The 13,788-nt window shown below is 37.2% G+C and overlaps 1 protein-coding gene across 2 annotated transcripts; it reads left to right on the forward strand.

The window, feature by feature from the left end:
- Positions 1–1,049: 1,049 nt before the first annotated feature.
- Positions 1,050–6,443, forward strand: sirt5 (sirtuin 5). Of its 2 annotated transcripts, none has more exons than XM_028027394.1 (9): positions 1,050–1,170; positions 2,594–2,705; positions 2,795–2,928; positions 3,369–3,594; positions 3,777–3,864; positions 4,651–4,704; positions 4,785–4,908; positions 5,735–5,850; positions 5,957–6,443. In XM_028027394.1, the coding sequence occupies exons 2-9, from the start codon at positions 2,606–2,608 to the stop codon at positions 6,027–6,029; spliced, it is 915 nt and encodes a 304-aa protein (XP_027883195.1). In that variant the 5' UTR covers positions 1,050–1,170; positions 2,594–2,605; the 3' UTR covers positions 6,030–6,443. The 2 variants fall into 2 exon arrangements, with proteins under 2 accessions (XP_027883195.1, XP_027883196.1); XM_028027395.1 differs by having other exon boundaries at positions 1,065–1,174.
- Positions 6,444–13,788: the final 7,345 nt, after the last annotated feature.

Below are 13,788 nucleotides of genomic sequence, written 5' to 3' on the forward strand. Positions count from 1 at the left end.
ATTTTGGCTTGGAATATGCAATTCATGATGAAACTACCACTGTGTTTGAATATTTATGTTTCTCATGTAGTTTCTAGAATCTTAACCATTTTTATTTCATCCAGATGCAGGTTAGATCTTTTTCTATATCTTGGTAAATATGTGACACGGCTAAGTAACTTGTGTTTATGTACAATACAGGGAAAATCGACAATCAACTCCTTTGTTTTGTTCACATTCAAGATGAGATGATTGGCATGGTGAGGAAAAAATCATCTCATCCTGAATGTGAACAAAACAAAGGAGTTCATCTTAGATTTCAAAAAAATCAAGGTTAGATCAAATCCTTTTTTTCCATCTTTGGAGAAGAAGAACTGGTTGGGGAATATAACTCAGTGTTCGTCTACACAACATACTGGACTGGAGAGTCAACAGTGAAGATGTCTACAAGGTCTTTGCTCCTTGAGGAAGCAAAAACTTTCCAAGGTTTGTAAGACGCTACAGACTTTCTATAAGTTTGTTTTGAGACTGTCATCTCTTCTGTCATCATCTATAGCTGCATCAGAGCCAGGGATATTATTTTAATCAGTGTTATTTTAATCAATATTGTCAAAATCCAAGGCAGTGAATAACAGACATCTGTGTCCAAAAGGCAGCATATGAAAATCATTCAAGATTAAAGCGATCAGCAAAAGGTAGACTTCCCCTATGACCCACTCACTAAAGTCACTAGGTGAGCAACAGGTGATCTACAATCACTACCAACACCACGTGATCCAGAGCTACGCTTATCCACCAGTGGATATTTGCTTCAAAAGATCATCTTTCAGTCAAAAAGAGATTTCCTAACACAAATCTGCTCCTTATAATTTTCACCGAGTTTCTTTGTTGGTCAGTCATTGCTTTTAAACATATTCTTATGTTGGCAAAAATAAACTACAAAGTGCAGTCCGTTATGATCACTACCGAAAAGTTAATAAAATTATGTGGTTTTATGGTTTTACTCGTATTAATGTCTATGGTTTTACTTCCCTACAAGATAACTATACAGACTCAAATTGCTCAGTGAATAAGTTGAGCAACAGTACCCTCTGCTGGTCAGTCATGTCCTCCTCGTTGATCTAATGTAAGAGAAAAAACGCAACGACTTCCTGTTTGAAACGACTGGTTGTCCTGGTTTTGGTCTGAGAGGTAGGTCAGTAACTGTAAACTCCACTTCAGATAAAAAGACATATTTCATCACCAAAAGCCTAGATTCAGCCCACTTTCCTACGCTAGAAGTTTGACTGCTAGTGGTTTCCTTGGTTACGAGTGTTTGTTCTCGTGCAACTCCAAGGTTGTTAGCTTAGCTAGCACAGGTCTGTGTTGCATTTAATGTAGTTAGAAAAGAGAAGGGTTAGACTGGGATTTGCGACAATTTTGGATATGTTGCTGTTGTGTGAGGGGGAAAAAATGCTTTTCCGAGATGATGAATAACAACTCTTCATTGGAAGTTATGTGTTTATTTTAATAAACATATCTAAGACGGACATAAGAAAGCATTGTAACCATGAAAATCAAACAGAAATATTTTACATGACTTTACCGTAATACATGGGATCTGCAAGTGACATAAGAGGCTATCATTCGGGTTAAGGCTTTTCAAATTGTTATTCTGTACTTCTGGAGATGTTTACCTAGATTTTTTTTTCTTTCTCGTTTCAAGATTCTGATTACAAAGTTTCTTTCTAACGCATCATCATTACATTTGGCTAATAAACAGTTGACAGACCTTTTAGTCATGACGGCACATAGATTGTACTTATTCAAAAGAGGAACAAAAGACGATTGACCAACAATTTTCCTGTAGAACCAGCACATTCCAGAAGTAGAAACGCTGCTTTCAACTTCTGGAATTTCTCTATCCCTCTGTGACACGTTCTCTACAAATGCTTATTGCATAACGCATTTCTTAATATAAGCTTATATAAAATGTAATCAATCCTACATCAGATTCCAGCATACATTTTAAAAATATATTTTTTGATTAAAAAGGAAAAAAAATATATGCAGTGCTATTATAAGTGCCATATACAGTAAGTATGGTGGATTAGCAAAGAAATCTACTCTATTTGGAGTGTAATTAGATTTTTTGAATTTGGGTAATATGCTTAAAATATGTATAATACAGAGTTGTTCCAAAAAGAAAAACAGGTTAATCTCCAAACATACATATATAATAGTGATATTAAATTTCAAATTTTCATATAGCTACTGTTGCACTGACTTTAGGCTGCTCAAAATATGTTAACTGATAAAATATTTTAATTTGTCAGCATTGGCAAGCGCCATACCTGCCCCTTTTTTGCTAATTGTGTCCCTTTAAATTTTAGTTTTTATGTGCTACAAAATCATTTCTCTTAGCCATTCTTAAACCCCGGGGAAAAAGTTGGGACTGCTACCCTTAACTCTTATGCATGTGTTTGGCAGGGGGGAGAAAATAGAGTATGTGGAGAAAATTCATTTGAGCATGTGGAGGACATGCATATTCCACCAAAAAGACCCAGACTGTGGAATGAGAACAGGATTGTTATATTTAGGCAGTGAATATCGTATTGTGTTTCTTTCCAACTAGTTCTAAAACCTGATGATTGTACACCGTTTCACCTGTGGAGTCATAAACACTCACCTGTATGCCCAGCTGAGAAAGACGTGGGGAATCCAGGCCATGGCAAGGCCCAGTTCAGGTAAGCCCAGTGGAATATATTTTATTATTTTTATTTTAAGTATCTATCTCTCGTTTCTACATAGTGTGTCTTTGTCTGTTTATGTTCAGACCTGGCAGCGTTCAGGGAGATTTTCTCCAAATCCAACAACATCGCCATTATCACAGGAGCAGGAGTGAGTGCTGAGAGTGGAGTTCCAACATTCAGAGGAGCAGGAGGGTACTGGAGAAAATGGCAAGCACAGGTGTGCATCTACTGGTATTGGTCTAGGGCAGACAACTTCTACTTCCATAGACCTAAGTCAAGTTCAATTAACTTTTTATTCTGGATTATGTAGGGTTAGCAATGTCGGTCGATCATCAATTCTATGGTTTTTGATTTGTCATCAGCTTTTTTCGATCAATAGCTTTCCAGGCTTTTTGAAGGTCTTTCAACGTTTTTATCTGTAGTTCTGGTTCTCATTTGACCATGTCTGTGTGCTTAGAATAATAATAATAAAAAATAGCTGTGTATGTATTATGTTTCATGAAATCAATACAATTCCAGTGGTTCAGAAATATATTAACTTATTAGATCCCTTTTGAGGGGAACTGTAATTGTTTAACTCAGAAGTTTGATTGTGTTTGGTCTTAATCTAAGGCCATTTTAAAAAACTGCACTGTTGTTTTTTTGGCCAAATTTCAGGAATTGGCCACTCCGACAGCCTTCGCCCACAATCCCTCTCGTGTTTGGGAGTTCTACCACTACCGTCGGGAGGTCATGCTTACCAAGAACCCCAACCCTGCACACCAGGCCATAGCAGAGTGTGAGGAACGTCTTGGCAAACAGGGCCGAAAAGTTACCGTCATCACGCAGAACATCGACGAACTGCATCGCCGTGCAGGAACAAAAAACCTGCTGGAAATCCATGGTGTGAGGTCTTTTTTGTTGTTTTTTTAACCGTTGTGTTTGTTATATGTATACACATGTATACTCTCCCTAACACTAGACTAATTCAAACTGAATTCTGCAAATCTTTGAATTGGTGACCTGAAGCTTTACTGTTGTTTTCCCGGTATTAATTAGTCTTTTATTCTCTTTGTGTAAATGCAGGCAGCTTGTTTAAAACACGCTGCATGATGTGTGGTCACGAGGAGGCCAATTACAAGAGCCCCATTTGTTCCGCTCTAGAGGGCAGAGGGTAAGTGCTCATTCTGGTCTGGTTTGGTAATCTCGACTATTTTCCCAAGCGGTGTGAAAATGTGTTTTAAAAGATATCGATCGCAGTCATTTGAGCTTGAAATGCCAGAGAAAACGAGGCGGTCTCAGTCGGTCGAATGTCAGCCAGCTAAATAACACCCGATGACACAGTGAAAAGGAGAAATTTGACTCAAAACAAATCTCACTCTGAAAGCCACTTTGTCTCTTATCTGACATTTAAAATGGATGTCTGTGATTGAAAACCAATTTCCTATTGTTAAGATTTCAGCTCACCTGCAGAATTAAACTCTGATGCTACAGTTCATACCAGTACTGTACCAGAGTTGACTTATTTTAGGTCATTTTTGTAGCTGTGGAGTCTGAGCTCCATCGCAGGTTCTACAGGCCTAAATTGGCATGTTGAATGTTAAAACCCGTGACTGAATGAAAGAATGAACAAGTCTGGCTTGTTCACAAGAGCTGAAGAAGAAAGTTTATTTTTGTTAAACAGAAAACGGCAGCATGAGTTTTAGAAAGCTCGATCCGAGTCGAGCACAAGACTTCTGGAACTAAGTTCTTTAGTCTATTAGAGATGTGATGAAGGCAAAAGTTTAAAAAGGAGAAGAAAACTGGTTACGATATTGTCTAAAATGGTTAAATTATGTACATTTCAAAGTTTAGGTGAAAGTTGAGAAGGTTTTTTTTGTATGCATAAATGTGGATTTTAGGAATGCCATATACTTCATAAAGTTGCCTCACTCTGAGTAGCACGTACCTGTCTCCTCAGAGCCCCTGACCCTGATGCGGATGATGCCCAGATTCCTGTTGAGGAACTTCCTCGGTACAACACACTCAGACACTTGTACCTCAGTTATTGTTTTCCAACTGAGTTTTGATATAAATTGTGTGTGTTTGTTTTAGATGTGAGCACAGGGGCTGTAATGGCCTTCTGAGACCGGCTGTGGTTTGGTTTGGCGAGACCCTGGATGCAGACATTCTCTCCGATGCAGAGAAAGTCTTAGACAACTGTGACCTATGTCTTATAGTAAGTGTTTGGGATATTTTGTTGTGTAAATAATTTCTGACAAATATTTTTACATCATTTTAGAGCCTTCTCTTCTAAAGTGAGAAAAAAAATCTTATTCAGCCTCAGTTTTAGCTTAACATCATTTTTTGTGTTATTAAGGAAACCGTAAAGGGACTGGTGTAACAGCGTCCATTTTTAGAGCTTCAAAATTACTTAATGTTCACTTACACTTTTGCTGAATCCGAGATTGAAAAATCAGACTGAAAGAAACTAAGATGCCAACAAAAACAACAAATTATTGAATCACCAGAAAAAATCAATACTTCCATTGTCCATGATGTTATTTTAGTAAATGTATGCACTTATTGAATGTTATTGTATGGTAAATTGCTGTTAGATTTGGCATAATTTCAGCATTTTTATGTCATCTAAAAATCATCACCTGTAGAGAGAATTAGAAAGTTAGGTATTTAACTCCTGCAAATCCAAGAATATCCTAGTTGTGAAATTTTACTTAAGTTAAAAAAAAAAAAAGATTTACACATTGTGAAACTGAGACACAAATAACATTGACTAGAAAATAACACATTATTACATTACTGTGAAAAATGTGTGTGTGCAGTTTTCATACTATATGTCCGAGAAGTTGGATTTTGTTCTGAATTAATTGGGTTCTTCACCTCTACTGTTAAAATACCTTTTAAGATTCAGTTCCCAGAGTTATCAGTGCTTTTTAGACAATTTTATGGAGTAAATACAAAATATCATTATGAATCTATTTTAAAATGTAAAATTGTCCACAAAGTCTTTTTTTATATGTCGATTCAGTAAATTGTTCCCCCAGGTTGGCACCTCGTCAGTTGTGTATCCAGCAGCCATGTTTGCTCCTCAGGTGGCAGCCAGAGGTGTCCCTGTCGCTGAATTCAACTTGGAGAACACTCCAGCTACTGAGCGCTTCAAGCAAGTTTTTATTTTGACCTTGACACAAATCTCATGCTTTTTGTTCATTCATGTACTTCAGTCACAGTGACACCTGTCCGTCCGTAATTTTTCCTTCTGGTTACAGGTTCCACTTTCACGGCTCTTGTGGGAGCACCTTACCCCCTGCGCTGGCACGCCATGAGAGCGAGGCGAACTGAAAGCAGAACTGTGATTTGCCAAATAGTGAGACTTGTGCCGGTAATGTGAAGCATCTGGAGAAGAGGACAAAAGGGAGACTTATTAACAGTATACACACTGAACAGTGATCTTCACTATTGAGCATGGTTTTAATACGGTGATTTCAGCATCTGTGTTGTCAGGCCTGACTTGTGAAATTGATATTTTTTTAAAGAATGGCAATTAAAAAGAGAAGTTACTTCTATTGTTGTGACAGCAGGTGTCAGTGTTTAGCTGCTGATAACTTCCAGAGGTTGTGAGACTGCTAACTGGGATGACAAGAGACTGAGCTATGAGTGTTTAAATTTGGATTACGATGTGTTTTATGCTTTTTTAAATTTTTTTTATTTTGAGGTACCTAAGAAAGAATATTTAATAAAAACTGCTGAACTCAATGTGGTTGTGTATGTGTGTGTAAACCAACAGCTGAAAAAGAAGTATCTGTAGGTTTAATGCTTCAGTACAAGCTAAGACTTAATCTTGACCCTCTCCCACTACTTTAACTTCTTTAATCTGAGCATGAGCTATACAGTGGCCAAGTCAGGGTGCACTATTGTGCAGCTTATACCACATATATATATATATATAACATAATGTGCATATTAAAACAAACATGCAGCTTATAGGAGGGTACAGGGCATACAATCTTTGTTCCTGTGTTGTGATTCATATTAATTGCTGTTTCAAGATGTTTTTGCTTATGATTGAGACAAGCAGATGAACTCTGTGACATAGCTAGCAAATATTCTGGATCTGAATCCAGCTGAAAATTTATAGTGGAAAAATGTAACGAAATGATCCATCCCACAGAGATGATCTGTCATCGGCAAAACGAGAATGTTGAAACCTCATTAATAAACTATGCTGTTTTCCATTAGTGAAATTGATGCAAAAGTGCTAATTGTGGCGTTTTATTTCATTAGAATGTATTTTGTGACTAAGCAAACTGACTAAACATCTTCCACAAGAAATGATTCTATTTTATTGTCGAGAGTTATATTTGTGCTGAGGGGAGTGTATCAGACAGATTCTTGGTTTCTAAGTAAAAATCTGATTATTTGTGACACTCCTGTGCATGGGCACAAACCATGCCACAGAGTTCACTTCCAGTTTCACAATATGAATATGAGCACAAGCTAAACTCAGGCTGAGTCCAGCTCTGACAGACGTTATCCAAATCTGTCTCATCATTACTGTGGTATTCAAGGTAGCGTATAGAACTCGCACTATTTTCTTTTTTTCTGCTTTTACTTGCCCACCTTTCTCAGTGCTGTGTTGCGTCTCATCTGTACATCTGCCAGAATGCTGTGTTTTAGACACCAATCATCCTTCCCTCCCTCCCAAGTTACGCCTCCATCACCTGCTCGTTAGATAGAGGATGATGGTCCGATGGTCTCCCATGACTCCGCTCCAAAAATAACAGAGCCAATTTCCCGCCTGTTAGGCGGCGATTTCACACCAATCTGAGATGTACTGCCCAGCACAGCCTTTCGCAGACGAAAAGAAAAAAGGTGCAAAAGTAAAGAAAGCAAGGGCAGACAAAAACATTGGTCATACACAAACAAAGTCTTACTTCTATTAACACGTTGCCTTTGTCAGTAAATTTCCATCAATCATTGCACAACATTTTAAAAGCCCTCCTTCTACACAGAATGAACAAATACTGTACCTTGGATTAAAAAGACACAGAGTCTTGTTTTCATGTCTGACATTAAATCAGACTAAACTCCCTTTTTAGGTCAATTCAGGTCAATTTCTTTAAAATTTTATTTTTCAACTTTCTTCAAATTCAGAAGCTTACATTTATTTTTTTAGATTATCTGATATAATTCCCTTTTAAACTATGAAATGGATTAAATGTTTTGGTATTCTTCCACAAATCTCATAATAGTTTACTGGAATCATGGCTCATTCCTGCTGATAGAGCTGGTAAGCTGCCTTATTGCACAAACCTTCTTAGCATTGCCTACAAAACATTGTTTTTTTTTGTCCACCCTGTAACTAATTTGATTGTATTTTTAGGGCCATAGTTCACACAGAGAACCTATGTGACCCAAGGTTGAACTTCCTGGTGGTTGTCTTGAGATATTGCTTCAGTAATTCCAAACATCGTTCAATCTTCTTAATGTCATATATTATGTAAAGAACACCAATCTCTCCTTCAGTTGGTTAAAGCTGAAATGCTTTGACTTCAGCTTGAGGGGAACAAACCACATTAGTGTTAGAAAATATTGCTTGGTGTCTCAAATTAAGAAAGCAGGTGTGCATAGAGCCTTTTCAAATTAATGTGGACTATTTTTGAAGAGATGCCTTTGTTTGCAGCAGTAAATGTAGTAACAAAATGTTTGTGAATTTTGTAGAGCAATTTTTAAACTCTAACTTCACACACATGCATTTTCCTATCATTTGACTTGTGCCACTGATGGTAGAACCATTGGGTTGGGAGACTGTCACATCATAATGCAAAGTTGACCCAATTTTGCAACACAGTGCAAGTAAATGTGGCTGAACTGAAAGAGCCATAGGGTGTACTTGTCTGTTCTGTTGTACTACTTCTAATTCCAGTTTAATTGTACTGTCACTACATTTAAAGCTAAGCTTAGATGTGTATTTGTACAAACTAGACTTGGAAGAACAGTTCTGCAAGATAAATTTGATTTATGACATAGGAAACAGGCAAAAGTGCTTCTATGTGGGTGTTGTAAAGTAAGCACATTTTAAAATCTGGATTAAGGAGTATTTAGAAGTTTTGTCTTGAGGCTTTGTTTCCATGAAAATTAAAAAATATTTTGTGGACACTCAAATTGATTTAGCAAAAAAGTTGATGGAACAAACTGTGAGGCATTAATAACTGTAATGTCAAGTGTTGGGCTGATCTTTGGAGTCTGTTTTTAACTCTGTGCATGGGCGTGTGCGTGTGTGTGTGTTTAGGTTGTAATTTTGTTTTTATGCTATTAAGGGCCAGTTTAACTCTTCATGGCAGTAAAAGCTTGACATATAATAAATACCAAAATATTTGCTCCTAATTTTTTTTACATTATTTTCAAGTAGTCAGAAGGCTTTCTAAAGAGTTTTCAAAAATCATTTTAGACTTTTGCTGCTTTTGCAACTATTGTCCTTCCAACTGATGGTCGGCGTACACTGTGTACTCGGAGCCCGAGGGGAGGACAAAGGAAGAGCCAAGCCTAAACAAAAACTGTCTACAGCAGATCAACAGTATCTGAAAAGGGTTATCTTTAAAATGAGTTGCAACCATGTATCATACTGCGCTTTTTAAGGTTTGTTTGGGAATTCAGCTTCCCAAAACTGTCAGCAAGACAGTTTTTAATTGGCACTTTGCTCAGTTATATAGTAGGTGTTTATTTAATATATTCCTAAAGCTTGATGCTGCCAAATCCCTGTTTCACTATGGAGATGGTCATACTAATACACTAATACAATTCAGGAGGATTGTATTAGCGCAGTGGTGCCCAAAGTCTGTCCTCGAGGACCGGCATCCTGCATGTTTTAATTCTCTCCCTGGAGGTAGTAACACCCTTCTCAGCATGTCAATGTTCTTCTTAGGCCTTCTAATGAGCCATCATTTCATCCAGGTGGGTTGAACCAGGAAGAGAACTAAAACATGCAGGATGCCGGCCCTTGAGGACCAACTTTGGGCAGCACTGTGCTAGTGTTTTATATGAAGCACAAAAAAATGGTGAAATGTAACCAGAATAATGCACCATGTCAGAAACTATAAAAGACTTTAAGAAAGCCTGGAAAAAAAATGTCTAAGACCGCTTTAAATTTTAACAAAAAAACTCTAGATTTTTTAAACCAAATGATCGGTATCACACAATATTGTATTTATGTTATTCAAGCAGTCAGAGATAGAAGTTAAAGTTGCTCAGAGCTGACTAAGTATGGCAGTGAAAAGAAGAATTAAAGCATCCTGTCCTCCCAGGCCAAGGCCGGATCAAGGTTGCGGTAAATATCTACGTCAGTGTCACTGTGTCACCAACCACAGCTCCAGTATGTTTATATTTCTTCCTACTGTAGCCCCTCTTCGAATTCAGTTTTATGAGCTGTGTGCCCACATGTTACCTCTAATGAACACAGTCTTATGTATTTCTGGGTGGCTGTGGGGCTTAAAAGAAGGAAACAGTGTATCTGTTTTCCCTGAGGTTTGTATACTTCATTTTGCACAAACATTTGCAAATAATAAATAACTATTTGTTTAGGATTAGCACCTGTAAACATATGTTTGACTTCCTGTATTCCTGTCGATGAAATGGTAATTAAAACGAGAAAAAATAGGATGCATACTAATTATAGACCAAGAATGAGGTTGCAGAGATATAAAACGCAATTATTAAAGCAAATAACTCTACAAGGATTTTTTTGTGCTATTTTGATCAGTGCAGATCCTGATTTTCTAACATCCCAAAGGACGAAGCTAATGCAAACACCTCAGGTTAACCGAATAGACTAACTAGATTAAATGCACAGTGTCCATGAGTGTGCGTATGAATAATTTGTCTCCGTGTAAATTCTCTGCAAGCCAACAGAAATTCCAATTAGAGAATATTTTCCCTGCAAACTGGAGCATCATGTTTTATTTAGTCATTTGGCAAACTGTGAAAGTGAATTTACTTTGAGCCTGGTGTCCAAACGTGCCCGCCCCATGTTCAGCAAATATACCTGCTGGTCTCAGCGCCATCGATTTTTCATTCACACCCAGAAAAATGTATACTTTATTCATTCTGTGGAGAAAATAAAACTAAAGCAAGACCTTCTATGGTTTTACTGTGCAGGATTTATTTGATACAAGTGTTCACAAAGGAGGAGTTGTTTCCAGGATATTTCTAGAAAGATCTTGTTAAAAAGGAATTAAGTCATAAAGGGGAATAATTCTATGCACCTTAAGTGTTGGATTTAATCATGATAAACTTGATCACATCCCCCTACTCTTCTGTTAGTTTAAATCACAACAATCCCAACCGCATATTTTATTCCAGAGTTAACCTCATATAAACATGTTTTCTTACATTTTTGTTAAAACTGTCAATCATGATTGTATGACACTTGTTGTCACTTCACCTACTCCTTCTCTAGATATCACAGAAACAGGACTTGAGCCTGTGAACTGGCAGGAGGAGAGTTCACTTTAAATAAGTAGGCTTTGTTTTCCTTTGTTTTATTATTCAGTGTAATCTGTAACAAATAGGCTACGAAGACGTGTGTGTGCGCACGCGTGCTTTGCATACACGCACGTCCGCACGAGGTACGCGCGTTGGGCCTTGTGTCAGGTGTGTCGTGCAACGTTGCTGTTTCTGTGTGCCATGTGCATCTTGCGCATGTTTTCTGCATTTTTGTGGATCACGTGTCTTGTGCTAATTTTGTGCGCCACGCGCAGGATGCGCACTGGGGAATTCGTTGTGTTCTTGTAGGTCAGGTGCGATGATGACTTTTGTGCGTGCCCTCCGATAGTATCCCCCAGGCGTCCCTGGCCTCACGCATTGCCTCCCCCCTCTCTCTTTCGTTTGTCGCTCTCAATAACGCTTTAGTCTGACTCTTCAACTTGTGCTGTCCTCTTTATCATGCAGCAGCACAGCCATTCGAAACCCGTTGGCAAAACGCCGTGTTCAAAGTATCACAACAGTCCGGAAATTACAGTAAGTATTTGCTGTCCTACTATCAAACAAACAAACAAATAAATAAGCATGCAGAGTTAGCTCAGTTCCATTTGAATTTAAACTGGTGTGCTTTGGTAAAATGAGACCATTGTGTCTGGCATGACACAATGGATGAGTTAGTGGTTCATCACAATGATTTGTGATGCTGTGACAGATCAGAGAGGCTTTTCAGGCAGAAATCAAGAATATCAATGTACTCTATCATAAATTAATGCTTTTCACTTTGTTATCAGAAATGCAATTTTATCTCACTGATTATTATTATTATCTATTCAGAAAGTTGGAAAAAAGATTTACTGCAACTCAAAAATATAAATTTATGTAAACACATACGCCTCAAACTTGACATATGAGTATGTCTGAATATAATAGCCGTATCATGTCAGCTATTGAACAAAAACAGTATTTCTTTCCATGCTTTAAGCAGACTACAGTTCCAGACTCGGTTATCTTTTTAAACAATTTTATGTAGAAGGTAATAAGGAAATTATGTTATTTACTGCTGGATTATTTTCTAAAAGAGTTGGTTAATAAAAGTGTGTATTTGCCTAAAATTATTGATCTATAGTTTTTCAGAATCATAATGAACTAACTGAAGTCAATCACTGAGTTTCTTGAAACTCAGTCCACTTTCACTTCTGCAGGTAAGGTATTTGAAGTTGAATCACCAAATTAATCCACACTTAAATTTTTCTTCCCTTTACCTAAGGGGTCACATACTCTTCCTACAATTTCAGTGGGAATCTTGCAATAAAAACTTTATTTGATTTAAGTCTGAGTTAAAAAAAAACAGACATTCAGGTACAAATAAAATAAAGACAAATTCAGGCAAATTTAGGACAGTGTTACTTCTTAACAACACAATCTGTAAGATGCCACCTGAATAAGACTCCAAAACACTGTGTGTTGTGACTGCAGAAGTTCAGACTGAAGTCAACAATAATTGCCAGAAATGCTTCAGGGTCTTCAGTCAGACATTACATCAACACATGGAGTTACATTCAGGTTAAATGAAAGAACTGTGCATGTGTCTTTAAGAATCCATGTGCTTTTTCTCTTAACTCGACATTTCTTTCCTTATGTCTCTAGTTCACATGATTTCTTCAATTCCAAGGAGTCAGTGACCGCTGTTGACAGGTCACTTCAGGCTGTGTTATTCCTGTCAGGGAAGATCAACCGTGATTACCTAGTCTGCATTAAAGGAGTAGTTTTGGCTTAAAAATTAACTGTGTTCAAAAAAAATATTTTCAAAACACACGTGAATCCAGGGAAGCACTTAATTGTTGCAAGCACTACTGCCACTGTTTTCACAGGAGGCCAGCACCTCTTGTACAACAGAAGAAAACTTTCAGAGCAGTCACTTTTTCTGTAATTTCTAATTGACTGAACAGGAGGGAAAAAATAAAACAAAACAAAAGCATTTTGATTTCATTTCATAACTCTTTACTGCATTTACAGCATAATTGACCAACTCCTGATTTGCTTTGCGTTTGCTGAATTTACAAAGCCAAAAAGGTCAATTTCATTTAAAATTTTTGCACTAGACCCCCTTATATTGGATATTGCTTGGGAATTCTTTTGCAGCATCCTTGTCCATGTATTTACCAAATTTATACATTGCAATTCATTCACAAGTCATTTTCTGCACTGTCAAGAATAGTCCTATTTGTGATTCAGTCCACGTCAATTATAATGAGCAGCATGTGTTAGCATGTGTGAGCATAGACATTTTTAAAATTCTTTATTCTGTCATTGTTTAAGAAATTCTAATATGTCCACTGTCTTTCAGGACTAGTTGCACAAAAGTTAATCAGAAAACCGTTGACAAGTAACAAATGAGATTTTCAGTTTAACTAATAATTAGCTTTCACAGTGCAAGTTTTTTTGGTCAATTTTTTGTCAATTTTTTGAAATTGCATTCAAATGTAATTTCTAAAAACTCTTCCACAAACACAGTCCAATTCTCAGATCAATCATTGAAGAGACTGACTTATAAATAAAATATAACTGAGCTGAAGTTACAAAACCAGACATTATTGGGGTCTTGATTAGAAAAATCTACCAC

The sequence above is a fragment of the Xiphophorus couchianus genome, chromosome 9 (genome assembly GCF_001444195.1).
Source record: "Xiphophorus couchianus chromosome 9, X_couchianus-1.0, whole genome shotgun sequence".
Lineage (NCBI taxonomy): Eukaryota > Metazoa > Chordata > Actinopteri > Cyprinodontiformes > Poeciliidae > Xiphophorus > Xiphophorus couchianus.

Excerpts from the sequence above, each read along its gene's own strand:
- sirt5 (XM_028027394.1), top strand. The coding sequence starts at position 2,606 with ATGATTGTACACCGTTTCACCTGTGGAGTCATAAACACTCACCTGTAT. Across the intron at positions 2,706-2,794 it reads CATGGCAAGGCCCAGTTCAG|ACCTGGCAGCGTTCAGGGAG; the intron begins GTAAGCCCAGTG and ends GTTTATGTTCAG. Across the intron at positions 3,595-3,776 it reads AAACCTGCTGGAAATCCATG|GCAGCTTGTTTAAAACACGC; the intron begins GTGTGAGGTCTT and ends GTGTAAATGCAG.